Raw genomic sequence first — 22349 nt, 5'->3', positions numbered from 1 at the left:
TTATTTACATTAACGTTTTGACGATATTGGATATACTATAGTTATTTTTCATACAACAAAACTTGAAAGTCAGTGAAATAGGTAAGGTCTGTAAAATTAGTATGGGTAATGGCGACAACGAAAATATAAAAGTGAAATCTTGGCTGAAATGTTAGTATTTTTACTGAAAAGTGTAATAGGTACATTAATTGATAGATATAGCACATATTTTTGTTTATTTTTGGACTGATTTCAGATTCGTATAGAATTTCACTAGGTATACCGTGAGTAAATATACCTACTGTTTCGTCTCGGGGAAAGAAGGGGCAAGTGGGTAAGGAATAAATTAATAAAAGTAAATATAGGTACATAACTACACATTATAATATATTGATTAAATAAGGTTTAAAAAGTTGATTGATTAGGTAGGTAACACTTGAACTGAATCACTTATGATAATAATATGGAATCGGGTCAGTGGGCCACCGAAAATGTCTCGGTCGAATTTTAAATAACACATATCCAAAATATAAAATTAAATTTATTTAAAAATACAAACAAAAACATAAGACAAAAATTTACAGCTGTCCAAATATCACGCAACGTACATTTTTAACATTTAAATATCATCTGAAAAATATGAAAAAAAATCTGAACCAAAAAACCAAAAATTTATCAATTTATTAATTTCATTTATTATAAGACTATGTAGAAACTTAACATTATAAAAAAATTTAAAGTGTACCGTATGTTCTTCAAGATTTCTCATCTACCTTCCTGCACTTTTCTCTTGTAAGACATCTTTGACATTTCTTTATACTCTTTTCATCGCACGTTTTATCAGTAAATATATTCGAGCCCTACAACATCTTCTTATATATAAAAATGAATCGCAAAATGTGTTGGTAAGCACATAACTCGAGAACGGCTGAACCGATTTCGATAATTCTTTTGCACGCCTCATAAGCGAAGCGTTGAGGTGGGTACTACTGTCACTTCGCGCAAAACATCTGATTTTTCAAACTTAAAATGTCTTTATATGTATCATACATTGCACTTGTAAGATAATACATACACACACATATTAAGAAAAAACACTATTTTTAACGTTCATGATATTTTTGATGTCATTTTTGTTATTTAAACTAGTTAAAAAAAAAGTTTAAAAAAGTTCTGTCTTGGACGTCCGTGTGTCTGTATGTGCGGATCCTTTTTCTTGTTAACACGATAGCGACCGAAATACTTTACTAATCGAGTCTTTTTTTTTCTCTTACGCTTGAGTATGCTCAGGAATAGAACCCTTTCATTTTTCAGGGTCTGATTCGATGTGGTTTAATTGTTATTAAATAAACAAAAATAATAATTAATAAATATTTATTAAAAAAAATTATGAGGCGTGCACTTTTGGATTTTCCAAATTATTTTTATTATATTCCTGGAAGTACGAGGATGGTTCTTATGTAGAGAAAACGTAAATATGTACCACGGGCGAAGCCGGGGCGGACCGCTAGTTTTATGATAAAATAGAATAAAATATATAGAGGCTATAGTCCATTGAATAAAAAGTTCTAGAGTGCGTGAGTTAGTAACGTAAGATGTTTCTTCGGAAACATGTCAAGAGTCCCTAGGTAATAAACATACTAAAACCCCGGGCCACTAGAAGGAGCCCCGGAGTGGGGGGAGGGGGGAAATGGGTCCATTTTTTCATTTTTCGCGTAAATCTCAAAAACGGTACATGTCAGAGAAAAACTTTCAAGGAAAAGTTGAAAGGCCATAAAATTATCTACAAGTTGAACCTGAAACATTTTTTCCTATATGCTACCGTTTCTGAGTTATACGCAGTAAAACATGATTTTGGCTCAAACAATTTCCACATCAATCGATCAAAAAATATTTCTTTCTTCAAAAAACTCAATTGTGCAACTTGTGACCAGTACTGATAGATTGCTCTTAATTAGGTCTATAATTGGTAAAATAAACACATTCCTCCATGGAAGCCTTTAGGAGGAATCGATTGTCAAAATATTATATTATGGTAGTTTGAGTTACTGAACTTGATCTTTTTATTTTTTTCTTCCAAAAAACTCAAAAGTGCAACTTGTGACCGGTACAGATAGATTGCTCATAATTGGGTCTATCATTGATAAAAATACCAGATTCCACCACGGAGGCGTTTACGGGGAATTGAATTTTATTAGGGTAGTTACGATACTTGAACTTTTAATTTTTTTTCTCCAAAAAAACTCAAAAGTGCAACTTGTGACCGATACTGATAGATTGCTCTTAATTAGGTCTATAATTGGTAAAATAAACACATTCCTCCATGGAAGCCTTTAGGAGGAATCGATTGTCAAAATACTATATTAGGGTAGTTTGAGTTACTGAACTTGATCTTTTTATTTTTTTCTTCCAAAAAACTCAAAAGTGCAACTTGTGACCGATACTGTTAGATTGCTCTTAATTAGGTCTATAATTGGTAAAATAAACACATTCCTCCATGGAAGCCTTTAGGAGGAATCGATTGTCAAAATACTATATTAGGGTAGTTTGAGTTACTGACCTTGATCTTTTTATTTTTTTCTTCCAAAAAACTCAAAAGTGCAACTTGTGACTGGTACAGATAGATTGTTCATAATAAGGTCTATCATTGATAAAAATACTAGATTCCACCACGGAGGCGTTTACGGGGAATTGAATTTTATTAGGGTAGATACGATACTTGAACTTTTTATTTTTTTTCTTCCAAAAAAACTCAAAAGTGCAACTTGTGACCGGTACAGATAGATTGCTCATAATTAGGTCTATCATTGATAAAAAAACCAGATTCCACCATGGAGGCGTTTAGGAGGTATTGAATTTTATTAGGGTAGTTACGATACATGAACTTTTTAACTAACTACCCTAATAAAATTCAATTCCCCGTAAACGCCTCCATGGTGGAATCTGGTATTTTTATCAATGATAGACCTAATTATGAGCAATCTATCTGTACCGGTCACAAGTTGCACTTTTGAGCTTTTTGGAAGAAAAAAAATAAAAAGTTCATGTATCGTAACTACCCTGATAAAATTCAATTCCCCGTAAACGCCTCTGTGGTGGAATCTGGTATTTTTAGCAATGATAGACCTAATTATGAGCAATCCATCTGTACCGGTCACAAGTTGCACTTTTGAGTTTTTTGGAAGAAAAAAATAAAAAGATCAAGTTTAGTAACTCAAACTGCCCTAATATAATAATTTGACAATCGATTCCTCCTAAAGGCTTCCATGGAGGAATGTGTTTATTTTACCAATTATAGACCTAATTAAGAGCAATCTATCAGTACTGGTCACAAGTTGCACATTTGAGTTTTTTGGAAGAAAGAAATATTTTTTGATCGATTGATGTGGAAATTGTTTGAGCCAAAATCATGTTTTACTGCGTATAACTCAGAAACGGTAGGATATAGGAAAAAATGATTTAGGTACAACTTGTAGATAATTTTATGGCCTTTCAACTTTTCCTTGAAAGTTTTTCTCTGACATGTACCGTTTTTGAGATTTAAGCGAAAAATGAAAAAATGGACCCATTTCCCCCCTCCCCCCACTCCGGGGCTCCTCCTAGTGGCCCGGGGTTTTAGTATGTTTATTACCTAGGGACTCTTGACATGTTTCCGAAGAAACATCTTACGTTACTAACTCACGCACTCTAGACCCCTCTTGGAGGGACTCATTCGATGGACTACTATGACAATATTGTAGAAGATTGTCTAATCTAAAAATGAACGCCCCTCCACTGTGTTTACGCTCACATTCAAAGTACGTGTATAGACGCAATACACACAAATTGGTCTGCCTCATTGGTCTTTCAGTCCTCCAGTCCCGTCCATGCCCGAACGACAGGACCAGTTGGCCAACTAGTGCATAAATGACGCGATGCACGACAGAACGGACGTGTCATTCCGTACATAGCGCGCTCTCCCCGCCATACAATGCTAGGCACCTGAACTGATCGCCCGATTAGTTGACAAATCAGTGCGCGAGTGTCAAAGTTTGCAGTAGAATCGACGCGCGCACACATATAAAGTGGTTCAATAATTATTTGTCCTCACACATTGAAACAATTAAGTTTAGTGGAGGGGCGTTCATTTTTAGATTAGACAATCTATACCTATCTATGAATTTCAAAGTATGAACAAACCTTTAAACGCGGTGAACTATAGTCTTCTAGTCTTTTCGTTTTTCTATCTGTAAGTATAATTTCATATAGGTACGTACTTTAGGCATGACATTTTGTTTGTAAACATATATTTTGCCCAATTTAAGCCCAAGGCAAAAAGCTAGTTTTAATTGAAAACAAAAAAGAAAAAGTCTCTTACTTTTGCGAAGGTTATTGTATCGACTTTTCGAGTATGCTTTATCCTTTTCCTTCTGAAACAAAATCATAGAAATATGTACTAGTTATACAAAATGATTTCTAGCCTACGTATTCCATATTCAATTAAAAAAGACGTGTGGCACTCGGGGACTGCCGCGGTAAAGCTATTGCATAGCATGCCTTCAAGCCACACCTCCGCGCCCGTCCCCGTGGGGAGCGTGAGGTTTTTTCGTTACGGAATTTCTCGATTTGGTCCCCGCGTTCCAGGCCCGCGATAGAAGCTATGCAATAGCTTAATTATTTTATTTTATCTGATAAATAATTAAGATGTTTTTAGTCTTACCTTTGCTATAAGAACAGGGAATAAATGTGGCGCAAATAGTTTGGAAGTAAATAACTCATTGTAGTATTTTTGAGACTGAAAAAATAATATGATCAAAATTATCCAGACAATATAATACATATAATGAGAAGGTAGATTATTAAAGAATCACAGTGGTAGAAAATAATTCAATCCTTGGTTAAAATTTATCCGTTCAATAAATATATCTTTTTACACATAACTGCAAAACTTACCTCTAAAAGATACCGCGAAGGAGATAAAATATCTTCTGAAAGAAAAAAAACAATTATATTTGCGCATCATTTGATTCAACGAATAAAATAACTGCTGATTTTTTTTATAAACAAATAAACTCAGAAATAACTGACCTCTCGGTATAATTTGCGCACGACTCAAAAATTTAACAATTCTGTGTCTATCCGTAGATATACACTTATCCTGCATTAACTTGAACTTATTGGCCGGTTCATATTTAATATGTTTTATAGTTTTCCGTTCAACTATCGGACTCCACCAATCGTCTGTTATAGTACTGACATCTCGAAATTTGGCAAAATCCGTCGTTGTTCCTTGATTAGTTTTAGTTGTTACGTTAACTTTAATTTTCTTAACGTGTTTATTGATTTTGGCCCTAACTGGTGTTTCTTCGATTAAATCAACTGCCACTCTACTGCAAATAGTAGTGTCCGTTTTTGTATCGTCACTATGAGTGAATGCGTTCGATGTGCTAGAGCTTTCAAAATTAGATGTTGAGTAATCAGAAGAAATTTCTTGGTCATTTATAACATTATGAGACTTTTTATCTGTAGCGTGTTCTAAAAAGGAAAAAGATCATCAGACACATGTTATAAGGTTGTTATTTTTGTTGAACATTTTTATATAGAAAATATTTACCCGATATTTTCATTTTTGCATCTGTAGAGCAGCCTTTTTCTACACAATTTATATTTCTACATTGCGTAGCACAAGTGCAGGTTTGCCTGACAACTTCAACTGCAGCATCTTTAAAGAATTTAATGAAAATGTTTATTTAGATTGCTCTTAAATTGATTGAATTAACAGTAAATTCATCGCAACTATTACTAAACAATATGGATTCAAATAGCTTCGGAATAAATGAATTTATTGAATATCCTCCTTTCGCATTAAAATTAATGAGCCGAATTTATTGAAATGATTTATTATAAGAGTTAGAATCGTTAAAGTTCCTTTTGTCACAAAAAACAAGACCAATATAATGGAGTGAAATAATAATACATACATACAATAATTTAATAATACATTTATCTAGTCAAAGGTATATCAAATTCAGAAAATTTCTTACCACAATACACCTTAGGAGTTATAGCATTCGACTTCTGAAGCATCTGAGTACCGCGATCTTGAACTATGGTCTCATCAACATATTGACAGGAACTGAATGTTTAAAAGATTTATTAAGATAGATTTAGATTTAAGGCATACAACTTATGAATTGTCATTGAAGTATAATAAAACAGGCAAGGAAGAAGAAGATTGAAATCATTGAAATATAGGTAATTAACTTTTCCTGTATAATAATATTATGAATATAAATGACAGAATGTACATATTTCGCAATAAAAGGTTGTCTATGTTCTTTCTCAGGGTCTAAAGATTGTCTGTGACAAATTTCATCAAAATCGGTTAAGAGGTTTATGCGTGAAAACAATACTGTATATATATACATAATTACATAATTAACTACAAACTTTTACTCTTTATAATATTAGTATAGAAAAAGAAAGGTTTTGTTAGAAGAGTTTAAGTTACCTGGATTGAACAATAGGAAAAATCGATTTGCCTCCAAAAGCTGCAAATAATAAAACACTTTTCATACTTGAAACATTAATTGGTAAAATAACTTTGTATTTTAAGTTTATTACCTTTATTGAAAATAGTGTCTTTCGTGTATTGTACACTGTTGGGATTTTTACGAGACTTTGTTAAACCTTTATAGAGATTTTTTATCATCGGCGCAGGATTCTTGATCCTACAACGTATATAATATTTAAAATTATTCTAAAATTTGATTGAATTATATAGGTAGGCAGGTATCTACAGTAAATTCAAAGGCAAAAACCATCTAATTAAGTGTTTAAAGGAGATATAAAATACGTTACCTTATATGCATACAACGTTCTGATAAAACCCTGCAATTTAAAACAAAATAAATCATTAAAATGTAAATAGTATAAAAATAAAATAAATACGCTTTTAATAACACGTTTTTATATTATGAAAATCGAAAGCGTGTTCTTACAATTTAATATCTTTTATCTTCATTGCTTTAAATGCTGGAATTTTATCAAGGGGCTTCTTTGTCTTATTTGTTTGTCCTGATGATACTTCGTAATTCACCGGAACATACTTTAAAAAACAAAGAGAAAATATCAGTTAAAAATGAATCATGTTTATTATTAGATGTCTAAAGACTAAATATTATTAGATATAGACACATAGGAATTTACCTGATCTTCACAAATCTTAGTCTCGTTTATAAAATTGTAAAGCTTATAACTGCAAATAAAGTAATTTGTTGATATTAATTGTGTACGAATGCTAAACTTCATCTAGGTATATTCAATTATTATTCGAAATATTAAAATTCAACATTTATACATCGAGATATATGTATTTATAGTCACCCGTCTTCGATTTTGCCAAACTCTTTCCTAGTTGGACAATTAAAACCGTGCCTTCTGTGCGGTTCCGTAGTTTTATTGCAGTCTGAAAAATGTTATAAGATTTGGTTTAAATAATAATTTATCATTGCAAAATGATTATTTTACAAGAATTTTGATGCAATCTTTACTGAGTTATATTCTTGTTAACTATATTAGTTTCAAATAAATATTCTTTCTATAAGTATCATTTTCTGATAATAATAAAGATAGCCTTCAAGATATCATTGAGATAATATTACTACGTATGGAGGAGACACCACGAACAAAATCTGTGCGCCATTTTTTTGCTCTAACTAAGTTTTAAAAATTATTATCTAGTTAGGTACTTACCGATAAAAGTTATTCCTTTTTCACTTTTCCGTATTATTTGTATTATTTGTGCAATATCGTAATACACACGAAGGCATATTTGATGAGTTTCACTTTAAAACAAATAAAAAATGAGCGTGCAGTTACGCCATATGGCGTATGTTGAGCGGAACAAAAGTGTGTGTCGTCTCCATATGTAGGTATATATTATCTCAATGCAAGATATTGGAATCATGGATCGATTCATTTGAAGCAAATGTGGTTCCTACTCCTTAGTTAATTCTTAACATAATAAATATAATATTGCTTACGTTTTCCAGCCTCAAAATCATGAACTTTGATCTCATTACTTTGAACTTCTGGAAACGTCGCTGACACAGCTTGGTCAATGTCGGTTGCATGACGAACGTATTTGCAACATACATCTTTGGGTTTACACTTTTGATGGAATATATTATCTAGAATACAGAATTTTATATTGATTCTCTGAAGTCATTGGATATCAATTTTTCAATTAGCTTTAATTATGATGAGGAATAAGGAATACAGGTAAAAAAAGACGAAATTATTTTGAAATACAATTCATATTACTATAAAGACAATCTCTTTATTATAAGGCCCTTCGCTCATGGAGCTACTCAAAAAGAACTAGTCACAAACTCAAATTACTAACGAGTTGCCTGAGCGTCACAGCCCATACCTGTTCTATGGAGATTCGCACACGACGCGACTAGTTACTAACTGGTGAGTAACGCGTTAGCAACAAATCACGCGCGACGCGTCGTGTCGGTCTCCACGCTACTGGTTTCCCGAGTTTCTTTGTTTTTTATGATAAAAATGAACGAGCAAACATTGACAAGTGACTGAAACCTTATAACTTGAGTAGCGTTGTATGCGAGGTACGATTTGTAACTGGTTTGTAATCGTAATTACTGATTAGTTCAGTCATTTTTGAGTAGCTCCATGAGCGAAGGGCCTAAAACGGATAATGGCTTTGGGTAAAACCTTAGGCCCTTCGCTCATGGAGCTACTCAAAAATGACTGAACTAATCAGTAATTACGATTACAAACCAGTTACAAATTGTATCTCGCATACAACGCTACTCAAGTTATAAGGTTTCAGTCACTTGTCAATGTTTGCTCGTTCATTTTTATCATAAAAAGCAAGGAAACTCAGGAAACCAGTAGCATGGAGACCGACACGACGCGTCGCGCGTGATTTGTTGCTAACGCGTTACTCACCAGTTAGTAACTAGTCGCGTCGTGTGCGAATCTCCATAGAACATGTAGGCCCTTCGCTCATGGAGCTACTCAAAAAGAACTAGTCACAAACTCAAATTACTAACGAGTTGCCTGAGCGTCACAGCCCATACCTGTTCTATGGAGATTCGCACACGACGCGACTAGTTACTAACTGGTGAGTAACGCGTTAGCAACCAATCACGCGCGACGCGTCGTGCCGGTCTCCACGCTACTGGTTTCCCGAGTTTCTTTGTTTTTTATGATAAAAATGAACGAGCAAACATTGACAAGTGACTGAAACCTTATATAACTTGAGTAGCGTTGTATGCGAGATACAATTTGTAACTGGTTTGTAATCGTAATTACTGATTAGTTCAGTCATTTTTGAGTAGCTCCATGAGCGAAGGGCCGTATGGGCTGTGACGCTCAGGCAACTCGTTAGTAATTTGAGTTTGTAACTAGTTCTTTTTGAGTAGCTCCATGAGCGAAGGGCCTTACTTTGCATATAATAGTTCTTAATTTGTATGTAAATCACACCTTTATTGCATTTAAAGAAGCTTCTTTCTTTTTTCACAGGCTTGTGACATTTATTGTGACACGTTCCTTGATTGGGTACACAAATACAGGGAGTTTCGGGACAATTGCATTTCTTTGCTTTTATATTGTTAAGCGAATCTTTTTTTGCGAGAATCTATAAAAGAATTAACATTCAAGAACATATTTATTAAAATTTAAAAATTATTGGTGCCATTTCTAAGTCTCATGAAATTAATATTCTTAACAAATATTTTACGCCAATTTACTCATTCCTACTTAACTTTTTCCTAACACCACATTTTAAAATTTATAATACCTTCAGTATTTCTGCTTCTCTAGCTTTATTTCTCGCCGCTGCCATCCTCAAATTTGCCAAGTCATCTAGCGCACATTCCTTCGTCAACAATTCCAATGATTCCTTATTTCTACAACTACCTTTATTCCAACATTGATCTTGTAAATACGCTGTTATTCTATAATTCCTAGTATTTTCATTATCCGCTTTTAGTTTAAGAGTTTCATCCGACTTCGTTACAATTTTTTCTTTCTTTTTCCTTCGTTTAAAATTATTTTTCTGCTTCTGAAAGGAACGATCGAGTTTTTTCATATCATTCAGCTTTCTTTCACTTGATGTTAATTTATTTTTAAGACATAAGCAAGTTGAAAAGGCTATAAAAGCTGTTTTAGCACAGTTACGTTTTTTTGATTCAGTTTTGGGCATACCTTCAGTAGGTTTATTTTTCATTTTACCCTTATTTTCGTTTTGTTTCTTATCAGGTTTTTCATTATGAATATCATTTGTTCCGTTTTCTTCTGTAGCATTAAGTTCATTATCCGATCTCGTATAAAAAATAGTTGCATCAGTAGAATTCACTGCTACTTTACTAGGATTCACCATTTTTGAAGCACAATTTAATAATTTCAGCTGACTATTTATTTTATATCTATTCTCTATGATATGTTTACGAGCTCGTCGTTTTTCATTTAACGGTACTTTAAAACTGATATTATGTTTAAATTTCTTTGACATAATATGAAAACAACAAAAATATTCTTTACGACATATGTTTTTGGGACAAATGCAACGTCTAACGTTCCCCGATCTGGAAAGGTATTTTGATAAAATTTTGTAAAATTGTAACATTTTCATTTTTCTACATTCATGAATTCGTTTTCTTTTCATTGCTTTTGATTTGATTCTTGGTAATTTTAACTTATATCGTGTTGTCTTCTTGAAGTATCTTATTACAAATCTTATGCATTTAAATTTTACGTAGTTTCTTTCGTGTTTTGTTTTATTCTTCATATTACGTACATGATAAGTTTTAGCTTCATATACTTCGTAATTATTCTTAAAATCAGAATTTTGAACTTCTGAACCTGCATATTCGTTAAGTTCTAAATTATCGTTAAACGATTTAAGAAGGGAAGTCTTTTCCGAATATTCATCTCTGTTAGATTTCGAATAATATGACTCATATTTTTCTTTTCTATAATTAACTTTTGATTTGAGAAGACACAGTTTTAGATAATCTTTACTAGAATCAGCTTTGCATTCATTGATATCATAGTCACTGTCATCGTCTGAGGACCCTCTGAAATTTTTATCAACGTTAATCGTGTAGAACCATTGAATTACAGTAGGTTCTAATAAATTATCAAACTCATGTCATTATAACAAATTAAAACGCAACTCGCACTACAACGGTAAAAATATACTTATGTTCAACCTTTTTTCATGAAAGAGTATACTTTCAACTTTCAAGTATCCATCCTAACTACTTATCATTAAAACCGTCATCATCTCTATCAGCCCCCCTAGACAAGTGGCTCTCTATTAGCGTAAAGTTCAATAGAATAGATTATGAATGTATGAGATTGACGTAATCAATCGTCGTCGTCGTCGTAATCAAACGTCAATCTCATACATTCATAATCTATTCTATTGAACTTTACGCTAATAGAAAGCCACTTGTCTAGGGGGGCAGTCCAGATCTAACGTCTACAGACTACAAAACATTACACAAAAATTTTTACTTTTCCAAACTGATATCACTAAGGTCTCCATAATCGGCGGGAGACATGCAAATAGTGCATAATTCACCGATATCGGTGAAACAACATCTACAGTATATGCCTGGACATGACGGTGTTTCGCATCTAGAATAAATAAAAATAAAAAGTGTAATGATTTTTTCACCTTATTAGGTAAAATACATGTAGGGATAATTATAGATATCATTATAAAAATAAAAATAATATCGAACGAAATATAAAGATAACCATCATAAGAAGGCATCATTTATGAAATAAATTGAATGGAAGGTAAGGAATAAATTAAGAAGTGTTTCTTTATTAGCTTACACATTATAAGCGTTCAATTTCATGGACTTGCCTGATCAATCTTGTGTCGGGATCTCTCAATAAGTCTATAGTGTCGCAAAGCAGGCAATGCGGTTCTTTCGGCAACGTTCCCAATAAACGACGCAAAAAGTAACACCTAAACAAAATAAAGGACAACTTTTTTTAATTTCAAATTTATATTTTAAAAGTATGCACGCATTTATGCTTATTAGCATAATTAATCTTATTGTATACTAATATTACATATTTTAAACTATCGCTATAATAAACAAAATCTCACGGTATATGAGAATCCACCCAGTGTCGAAATGTGAGATTCTCTTCACCGCTATATTTATATTCACGATGAAGTTTCCTTCTTGCTAGTTTCATAAAACTGCCTGTTGAATGTGAAAAAAATTATGAAATATTGAATAAATAATACTTACTTATTAATTATTAGTACAATAATGTAAGCTGCCTAATGTTAATGCTACAGACGTAAAAGGTCATGAATCTTCTCTTTGGTTTAATTCCACTCTTTGTTTTATTTTTTAGTTTTAACTGAAAAGCACTAGATTAATGCATGGTCAATATTTAAAAATTTCATGGCTTTCTGATCAAACAACCACCAAAACTTGGCCATTCCACTAGTTAATTTATCTACCACTACGTGATTACTAACTAAAATCAATACCGCTGTATTATTGATAAAATGATAAAAAACCCTACCCCTAGTTCTCAAAATATGGTTATAAAGCCAAGTGGCTCGAGCCTTTGCTCGCTCTGGGCGATAATGTCCCATGATCACGTGGCGAAGTCGCAGACCGTAAGGTTCGAATAACGCGAATAACCATAAAAGTATTATTAGTACACCTGAAAGTTGTAATATAGTAATGAAGGAAATAATTTGAAATGGCTTTTTAAACTGAAGAGATAGTTGAAATAACTTATACTTGACAGACATTAGAACTGATATTATCTACTTATTAGCCATAAGTCAAAGACGCTGCTTGAATAAAAGGTAGGTAAGAAGGTAAGTAAAATGTCTGGGTTCGTTAAAAATGAATGACGCAGGTTTTTTTAAGCTATTTCCTGTAGTGTATGGGATTCTCTTGAAGTTAAACGTAAACCATTCTAAGCCTTACCTATCTGATAATAACGTTGAAAATCTGGTGGATGTGGATTCGGTAAGCACGATATAGGAGATGATGCTGGCAAATGCAATGGCACTGTCAATATATGGAATATAGATCGTAACAATTCTGCATCCAAGCCTGTTCCTGTTACTTTTATGCCAGCATCGGGAGGACCAGCTATAAATAAGTGATTTTAAGAAGACTATTATATTGACGAGGAAAGAGGTTTTATTGCGAAATTTTACCGAAATTGTATTTTATTTGATTCAAAATATTTAATCTTAGCTAGCTAGCGGGAATCAACATTGTTATTATTTAAATTAATCTACTATATAGGTTAATTGAAATGAAGAAAATCGAGAATTCAGTGCAGGAAAACAGAAAATTTAAGGATACTGGACGAGTAGATATGACTGCAGTCTGCAGTTTATTTTGATTTTATCATACCTCATACCTAACTACTATTATTCCACCTATTTTTCCTTGAAAAGCACCGAGATAAATACTAACGTGGTATTAAACTCTGGCACCTTCCATGATACCGTATCGTCATTAATACCCAGTATAAACTATAATCTGCTACCATGTGTATCATCAATTTGAATGTCGTGATAGCCATTACCACAGCCGAACGGGATAGAAATACCTTTTCTGTAGTTACTAAACGAAATGATGTCGTCTGAAAAGAGGGTCTTTTCTGGTTTGGGATATTATACTAACCTTAGTGTAAAAATTGGATAAAGGTAAAGACAGGATAGCTGGTATTAGGTACTTTAGAAAAACATAAGATGTGAAAATTATCAAATGAAATAAGTAGGTAAGTATCGTAATTAATAAATCAATTTAATTTCACCAAATAATATTATGCTAAAGTTAAAATCTCACAGGAATATACTTGGCTTTCTCTCTCCTGTTTAAGGGTAGAATAGTGTCCCTTCCTTCCTGAAACCTTTTCCAATCGAGTTCGTACAACTCCTTTGTCACGTAGCAATTATCAAACCTTGATCTTGTGTCATACATGTGCTGGTAATATTTTGCCCTGGTACAAAATCAACAGTCATCAGCTTCAAGAATTAATTCATTTCGGAAATGTACCCTAGGGGCTAGGATCCATATTTTATAAAGTGCCCGAATTAAAAACTGAATTTATTTCACAATAGATGAGTTTAACTCCAGGATAAGCAATTTATTATAGTGATAAATAATAATGTATATTACTCAAGAGTAGGTCATCATCTATTTGAATACCAACGGCGATGTTATCTAGTTGTTAAATATTTTTTAATTAGTTCATACTTCAATAAAGCATGAACGAACATTTGAACATAAAACCAGAAATAATTATCATGCAACGATTCTAAAACTTACACAAGGTAACAAACCAACCTAAAAATAATAAGCACCAAGAACAAACTAGTTGCACACGAACTCCAAGACAACCAAGTCAACAGCGGATCAGCTCTGTTCCGTATCTCAGTTATGATACCATTCGCTATTTGACTGGCTGACTGACTAGCATTAGTGCTTATTGTGAACCGGTGGTGGATTTGTATGCTGGCGTAGAACATTCTCTTTATACGAGTTGTGAATTCACGTAGTTCTAGAAAATGATTTTGCTCTATTAGGGTGGTTCCACTGCAACTGTTTGCTGATAGGATCAGGATCCTTATTTCTTGACGTTCATAATTTGCATACGTTATTGGTCTTTATAACGCTGTCATAACTTGAACAGATAGAGAAAGAGAACATAAACAGAAACTGGCCAAGAATGTTATGTTTAATTAATTTGCAACAGGGTTAGTGGTTTGTATTTCAACTTTTAACTGTTGAGTGTCTTTTTGGAGCGGTTATCAATTTTACTAGGCTGTGTTTAGAAATCTATACTTGTCAGTATCCGTTATTTAATCTACAAAGAAATATAACAAGAAGGCGAAAGAAGTGTCATCAGATGCATTTATGAAATTTGAATTAACCTACACCTTCCACCTGGAAGAAATAATCCGTTAATTAAGAGAATAAACTCACTATTAGTAGAAATCAACAACTCACTTCTTTTTATAGTAGCCGCAAAAGATCCTTTAGCGAATTCATCCAACAAACACATTTCTCTATAACTCCTCACAATTTCGCATGCCGATTCCACCGTGGTCACATTACATAACCAAGAAAACTTTGGTCCTAATGTAGATATACAATTTGGTATTCCTTTAGCTAGGGCATGCATACAGTGTTGGTATGGTGATCCGAGTTTCAGATTGCAAGTATTGACTGTTTTATTTAACCAGGTGTACGAAGATTGGATAATGTCCGCTGAAATTATTCAATTCTTAAAACTAGTAGAAAAAAGGAGCAGAATAATATGTTACGACATGTCGAAGATAGTCAAACCTTATTATACTTTTACAACACGACGTAGAAGCTACGAAACCTCTTGAAAATGAAATTCTGTTAGCATATTTAGGTACTAAAACGATCCACATCTTTAAACACCCCAAAAAAATGTGCGGGGTAACTGGTCATTTATTTAGGTAAGTAAGTATATAAAAAACTGAAATCAACGTGCAATCTTATTCTAACTACCCACCGATGTTAATCACCAAGCCTTCGATTTTCCTTACAATGTCGTCCATTTTATCGTTGACCCGGTTGATTTGAGCGAGCATTACGCGAATGCTGTCCTTGATCGCGTTGTAGGGGCTTTTCGCGGAATCAGTCAGGTGCCGCACGTTGGCTTTTATTTGCTCCTGTTATGTTGGATCAATACGTAAATGCAATAGTTGAGAGTTTAAAATGGAAAAATAATAAATTCTGGACTGTTGCAAATACATTTATAAATTAATTTTAAAAGATGAAATACTTTATGTAAATTATGTAGGTAATAAGACTTCAGAGATTTAGAAAGATGAATTTGGTAGCTAGTAATAAACGGTAGGTACAGGATATTTCTTCTGGTTCTTCTCTGAAAAAGTACGTTCCTGGTTTCTGTTTAGGTAAAATATTATATTAAGACGCTTTTATAATGCTTAAAACAGAATAGGCATGACGACAGTATCCATAAATGATCGTATTAGTGTTTTTAAGGGAAAATGTATAAGAGATAAATTACATATAGTGACTTAGAAATCTTAAAAACATTACTTGATTAATGAGATTATCAATAAAATAAAACATTGAAATACTGCAGTTGGCCATTTTGACTAAAACACGCGTGACGTCACGCTTAAGTAAACAAATCACGTCAGATGTTTTTTGTTGTTATGAATATGTTGAGAATACGCATTTTTATTTATTTTCTATTGTTTCACGTATGCTTTATCGACTCAGAACAGAAATATAATTGCGAATTCACGAATACATGGTTCGGGGTTCTCCGCGCTAACTTTATACAATCATTTCTTATTATTTTCTCGCTTAAAATAATTACTAACACATTTTTGAGCATTATTTTTATGTGGATTCACACTGCAATACTGCACACCACTTATAAACTTTGAAATTCGTTTCTATAACACATATTAAATAAATATTTTTTTAATTTTCTTCGCAATGCGTACAAATAATTACGTATTTACCAAAGTGTGACGTCACGCCTACGCCATGACACCTGCGAGCTGTTTTGGCACAGTTAATAAATATTTTTTGGAAAATGGCTTTTATCTTCGTTAAATTTAAGTATATTACCGAAATATAGGGTTTTTCTTGTATAGTAAACGTATACACACATTATGGAAGAGGATTTCAAAATCTTTCGTCATGCCTATTCTAGTTAAATATGGTATCACAATCATGATCGGGTACACGTTATAACAAAACAACAGAAATATGTATATTTTTGAAATTAAACTTCTTTATCGGAGTTGGAAAAAAATTTAGTGTAACATTTTTTCGTTACGCGTGACATTTTTCCGTTACGCGCTATCTTTTTCATATCCCTACCACGCGTGATTCGACGTATTTCTGTAAAGTTGCATATAGTAAATTATTTTTTGAAAAATAAGGTCTTAAAGAAGTTTCACTTCTTACGTGTGTACCTACACTAGTACACGCACACATTTTTTTTATATTACAAATTGATCACAATGTCTACTAGAAGAGATTCAAGTCTAATATTTGAGTATGGATAATTATAACTTTGATGTAGTAAAACCGAAAAGAATAACTTTAATCGACTAAACTAAAATTAGTTTTCTTTTATACTACTAAATTAGTTTTGAGTAAAAAGTTTTAATTGGCCTTTGTGTTTAATTTCTTCTATCATACATGTACTAGCTATCAATAATTATTATAAGTAATTAATAAATTACTTATAAAAAGGGTAAAACAACTCAAATTAACATATAATTATTGTATCACCGATGCTTTATAAGTGAATTCAATCTCTCCGTCACATTTAAACTCGATTTTGACCCACTACAAGGTCGATTTTGACCCACTACATGTAAGAAGTTTCACTTCTTACATGTTGTGTACACTAGTACACGCACACATTTTTTTTATTGCGGTCAACGATGACGTCGTTAGGTGCATAAAAATATAATAGGCGGTATGTTATAAAATATATTATTTAATATATCGTATAGGAGCTACCAACGTTGACAAGAGAGCATTTTAGTATAGTTGGTTCTTTGATATACTGTTCCTCTTGCTATTTCGGTTAGAGTCCGGGCTGTCTGGCTGGTCGCAGTGGTTGCGTTTATTAGTGCGCATCTTATCTGCACAGGAAAATATCCTTAATTTAAAGTCACTTTTTAACGCGTAATTTTTAATCTTTTGCCTTTAGATAGATCCATGAGACATAATTTTTTTATTGCAAGACGTTTTTTTCGTTGTTAAATAGGTGCCAGACGCAATTTTTTATTTCAAAATCATTAAAATGTCATCGAAATAAGTGAAATTCCATCAACATGAGTCCCCGTGAAGGATATACTATGTATAATATTCATTTTACTATTTACAATTTTTTAGCAACAATCTACCATGGTGCCTCCTTTTCCCAACGAACCTCAAATACCTAGGACGTTAATGTAAACTTGATAAAAACCAAATATCATCAAATTCATATTAATACCCAAAAGTGTAATAAATATGAAACCATCTATTAAAAATATTAGTTTACTAATTATTCAATATAAGTATTAAAAAAGGATAATATAATATAAGTAAAAGTAATAAAGTTATTACTTACCTTTTAAGCGGATTCATGTTGATGTATTTTCACTTATTTCGATGACATTTTAATGATTTTGAAATAAAAAAATTGCGTATGGCACCTATTTAACAACGAAAAAAACGTCTTGCAATAACAAATTTATGTCTGATGGATCTATCTAAAGGCAAAAGATTAAAAATAATTTGGAAAATCCAAAAGTGCACGCCTCATAATTTTTTTTTAATAAATATTTATTAATTATTATTTTTGTTTATTTAATAACAATTAAACCACATCGAATCAGACCCTGAAAAATGAAAGGGTTCTATTCCTGAGCATACTCAAGCGTAAGAGAAAAAAAAAGACTCGATTAGTAAAGTATTTCGGTCGCTATCGTGTTAACAAGAAAAAGGATCCGCACATACAGACACACGGACGTCCAAGACAGAACTTTTTTAAACTGTTTTTTAACTAGTTTAAATAACAAAAATGACATCAAAAATATCATGAACGTTAAAAATAGTGTTTTTTCTTAATATGTGTGTGTATGTATTATCTTACAAGTGCAATGTATGATACATAAAGACATTTTAAGTTTGAAAAATCAGATGTTTTGCGCGAAGTGACAGTAGTACCCACCTCAACGCTTCGCTTATGAGGCGTGCAATTACGCGTTAATAAATGACTTTAAATTACGGATATTTTCCTGTGCGCACTATTAAACGCAACCACTACCGCCAGCCAGACAGCCCGAACTCTAACCGAAATAGCAAGAGAAACAGTATATTAAAAACCCAACTATACTAAAATGACTTTTTTTAAAACGTTAATAGCTCCCGTACCAATAATACCTATAAAACTTTTGAATACCTACAAACAATTATTATTAATGCATTCGTTGTTTATTCAAATGAAGTTCATTTAAGAAAATCTTCCACACAGCACTTTCTCTCGGGTCATAAAATACCTACAATTATGATGGACGCGCAATGTCTTGTAAACAGATAACAGAATAAATGAATTTTTAAAGCTCTGTTGCATATCGTTACAGAAAAAATACATTTAATTATAAGGGCAGAAACTATGAATGAAAATCTTCCGCATCTATTATATAATTAGCTGGAACCCGCGTCACATAAAATATGTTCTAATTTAGAACCTACTGTATAAAAATTACACGCTAAGCTCGTATAATGGAAAAGCCAAACCCATTATAACATTACGTGATTACCAAAATGACATCGTACAAAAAATCCGCATACATACCTACCTACCTACCTACCTTCAGGCTTTGTATCCGCACGAAATTAAATTTTCAGAATGCCTACTAAAATATTACACACGAAAAGCTTTATGGCAGTAAATTTCACATACTTAATTGTTTTACATACTACACGCAAATATATGTTATTAGATAATTGTGTTATAAACAATATTTGCAATAGTTTTCAGAATAAATTAATTAACTAACCATATTTTTTTATCGGCATTCGGCACACGTGTATTTGCGTAAGTGCACAAATACTCATACGCACACATACACACAGCCAGTAATTGAAACCTCAATGATAGATCGTTAGTGCAATATAGTGCATTTACATTAGGAATTTAAAGCACAGAAGTACAAGGCGACAAAACTATACCTACAGTAATGTATTACTAGCTTCCCGCGCGCTGCTTCGCCCGCTTTGTCTAAAACCTAAGAAATTATATAATAAAACCTTCCTCAAGATCCACTCTATCTATTATAAAAAAACCGCATCAAAATCTGTTGCTTAGTTTTAAATATTTAAGCATACAAAGGGACATAGGGACATAGGGACAGAGAAAGCGACTTTGTTTTATACTATGTAGTGATACTACCTAAGTAGTGAAGATGGACATACCTGACTACAAGCCATAGATTCGGTTAGCACTTCTGAATTCCTCAAGGTATTCGTTGCTGGTCCTGTCAAAATAAGTATCAAAGCGTAGCACGTAAGGGTGTACCTTCCGATGCGTGAAAAGAATTGCGGTATTAGAAGGAACACTAGACATCTGAAAAGAAATGTAATTTGTATTACGATGCTGATTTTTTGTCTTTTATGTATAGTGCATTGGGGGAATTTCGAATGAGGGGTAATTTCGGAAGATTGTGAATACCACTTCAGAGCATCGCTTTATCGTAAGTATCGTGAAGTAAGGGCATAAAGATATATAGGTTTGATATTATTAGCATACATATTTGCTTAATCTATCACTAGATACTTATTAATTGAACTTATACGTATTTACCCCGTGGCCGGAATTACCCCGGAATTACCCCAATACACCTTATGTTAAGAGGCAAGTCACTAAACGAAACCCTAGTGTCGGCGCAAACGGGCTTCCGACCACAGCCACTTGATTATGATGGTTTTTTTTCGAAAGTCATATATCCAAATTTTCTTATTAACGCAACAAACACTGCACCAAAGAGGCGATTAATGTGCTTTGCACTTAAATACATACTAGAATGTTATTCTAGTTAATGATATGTGTGTGGTAAGGTAAACAAATGCATTTCTAAAAGTACCTATAACGTAAACACGCCACTATTGCGAAGATATAAATATTGATTTGATACTTTACTTTTAATGTCTATAACGTAGGCTTCCAACAAACAGAAGCTTACTTCTACTTTATCAGAATAAAATATTATGTGGGTACTTTGGAAAGTGAAAATGTGCTGTGAATCTTTAAATGAACGAATTCCCAGTTGTACTACTACTCTAGGCATTAAGGCATACATACTTAGGAAATTTATTCTAGCAAGTAAATGTACACACTACATACCTAAGTACCTATTCATACTCTTATATCGTTCTAGATAGGTCACCTGCCCCCCTAGACAAGTGGCTTTCTATTAGCGTAAAGTTCAATAGAATAGATTATGAATGTATGAGATTGACGTTTGATTACGACGACGACGACGATTGATTACCTACGTCAATCTCATACATTCATAATCTATTCTATTGAACTTTACGCTAATAGAAAGCCACTTGTCTAGGGGGGCTGGTGGTTCAAATGACCCATAGCTTTTGCAACATGGGCCTGTAGTCTATATTTCTACTTTTATACTACGTATCAATAGAAATCTCGACCGTAGAAATAAAAATCTCGGTAGGTATAAACGAGCTATAAAGAGCCGACGAATGTAAGTACATATTGATACAGATACAGACATAACAAATGCACCTACGCTATGAAAACAAAGTCTATGTTTAGGTAAGTACCTAATTCTATAGCTGAAAGCCAGTCCCAGTGTGAGTAAGACGCCAATAATAGAACTCATTATGGTAGCATGCACGAGCGATATTGACAATTGGAACACAAAGAACATGAAGCCAAGATATGTGAGCAAGATCCCGCCAAGGAAACCTATTAAACTCTTCAATAGGAAATTAGGAAACGTTTGATCTGTTTTCAAATACAACAACAAGTTCGATATCTTCGAACCGTCTGGAAACATCTTTTTAAATTGGCCAGACATGCGTCGTTTTGTATCATACCCGTATATTCGCCATTTCAGCCCAGAATCTTTAGGTACCTTTGTATTTGATTGAAATATTGAATTAATTTTCTCGTTTTCATATTCTCGGCGGTGTTTTTCTATGATCCTTGCTTTCCAAAGTGATGCGAAATATGCCATTTTCTGATTGTTTATTATAATAATCTTCGAAATACTATTTCTAGAAATGCTTCCCTTTCCGCAATCGAATTCATTTTTGAACTTTATTATGGTAAAAAGTTAAAATTATAAATTGATTTATCTTCGATCCTTTGACTTTCGAAATGACGCATAATATATTTTTTTTTAATTTTTACAAAAATTTCCGGCCTGAATTTAATAAATTTTTGCTTTGTAAATAGATACAAAAGAATTGTTATAAAATTACATATAGGTACCTAATTTAAGTAGGTCATGTATATTTTACCAGATATATTTTATCGAATTAGATTGCAAGACTACCGCTACCTATTTTATGAAAGTTAGTAAGGTTAGAACTTCCTAGTTCCTAGATATTATAGCAAATAATTGCGACTTGGAATACATTATATTGAACGCACCCTTAGCGTAATGAGGATGTTGTTTATTTGGCAATTTGCTGAATATGTATTCTTTATTATTATCATTATTGTTCTTTGTGTTTATTTGCCTACCAAATGCACTTTAAAACAATATTTGCTATATGAGCGCAACAAAATTATTTTGGAGTTCATTG

The 22349-nt window shown here is 32.8% G+C and overlaps 2 protein-coding genes across 2 annotated transcripts in view; one reads left to right on the top strand and one right to left on the bottom strand.

Annotated features, from left to right (window-relative positions):
* The window catches only part of LOC149477918 (uncharacterized), a 600334-nt gene that overhangs the window by 9266 nt on the left and 568719 nt on the right, over positions 1 to 22349 (top strand). The gene's annotated exons all lie outside the window — the stretch shown is intronic.
* Positions 508 to 21924, bottom strand: LOC149477948 (uncharacterized). Its single transcript, XM_089710025.1, has 29 exons — positions 21360 to 21924; positions 19989 to 20139; positions 15538 to 15697; positions 15003 to 15263; positions 14340 to 14553; positions 13839 to 13992; positions 13464 to 13632; positions 12963 to 13130; positions 12547 to 12690; positions 12116 to 12215; positions 11867 to 11971; positions 11509 to 11631; positions 9788 to 11066; positions 9472 to 9625; positions 8004 to 8150; positions 7345 to 7426; positions 7168 to 7216; positions 6960 to 7066; positions 6820 to 6849; positions 6583 to 6689; positions 6470 to 6509; positions 6003 to 6094; positions 5573 to 5680; positions 5047 to 5493; positions 4912 to 4946; positions 4679 to 4753; positions 4337 to 4388; positions 4159 to 4205; positions 508 to 839 (listed from the first exon to the last, which is right to left on the bottom strand). Exons 1-29 carry the CDS (start codon positions 21773 to 21775, stop codon positions 735 to 737), a joined length of 5121 nt encoding a protein of 1706 aa, XP_089566151.1. The 5' UTR covers positions 21776 to 21924; the 3' UTR covers positions 508 to 734.

This window comes from Colias philodice, chromosome 23, assembly GCF_061535455.1.
Source record: "Colias philodice isolate Cphi_HAF_F1 chromosome 23, ilColPhil1 Martin Lab GWU primary, whole genome shotgun sequence".
In the NCBI taxonomy this organism is placed as follows: Eukaryota; Metazoa; Arthropoda; class Insecta; order Lepidoptera; family Pieridae; genus Colias; species Colias philodice.
The sequence above is the reverse complement of the archived record's forward strand: the minus strand, read 5'-3'. Positions and strand labels throughout refer to the sequence as shown.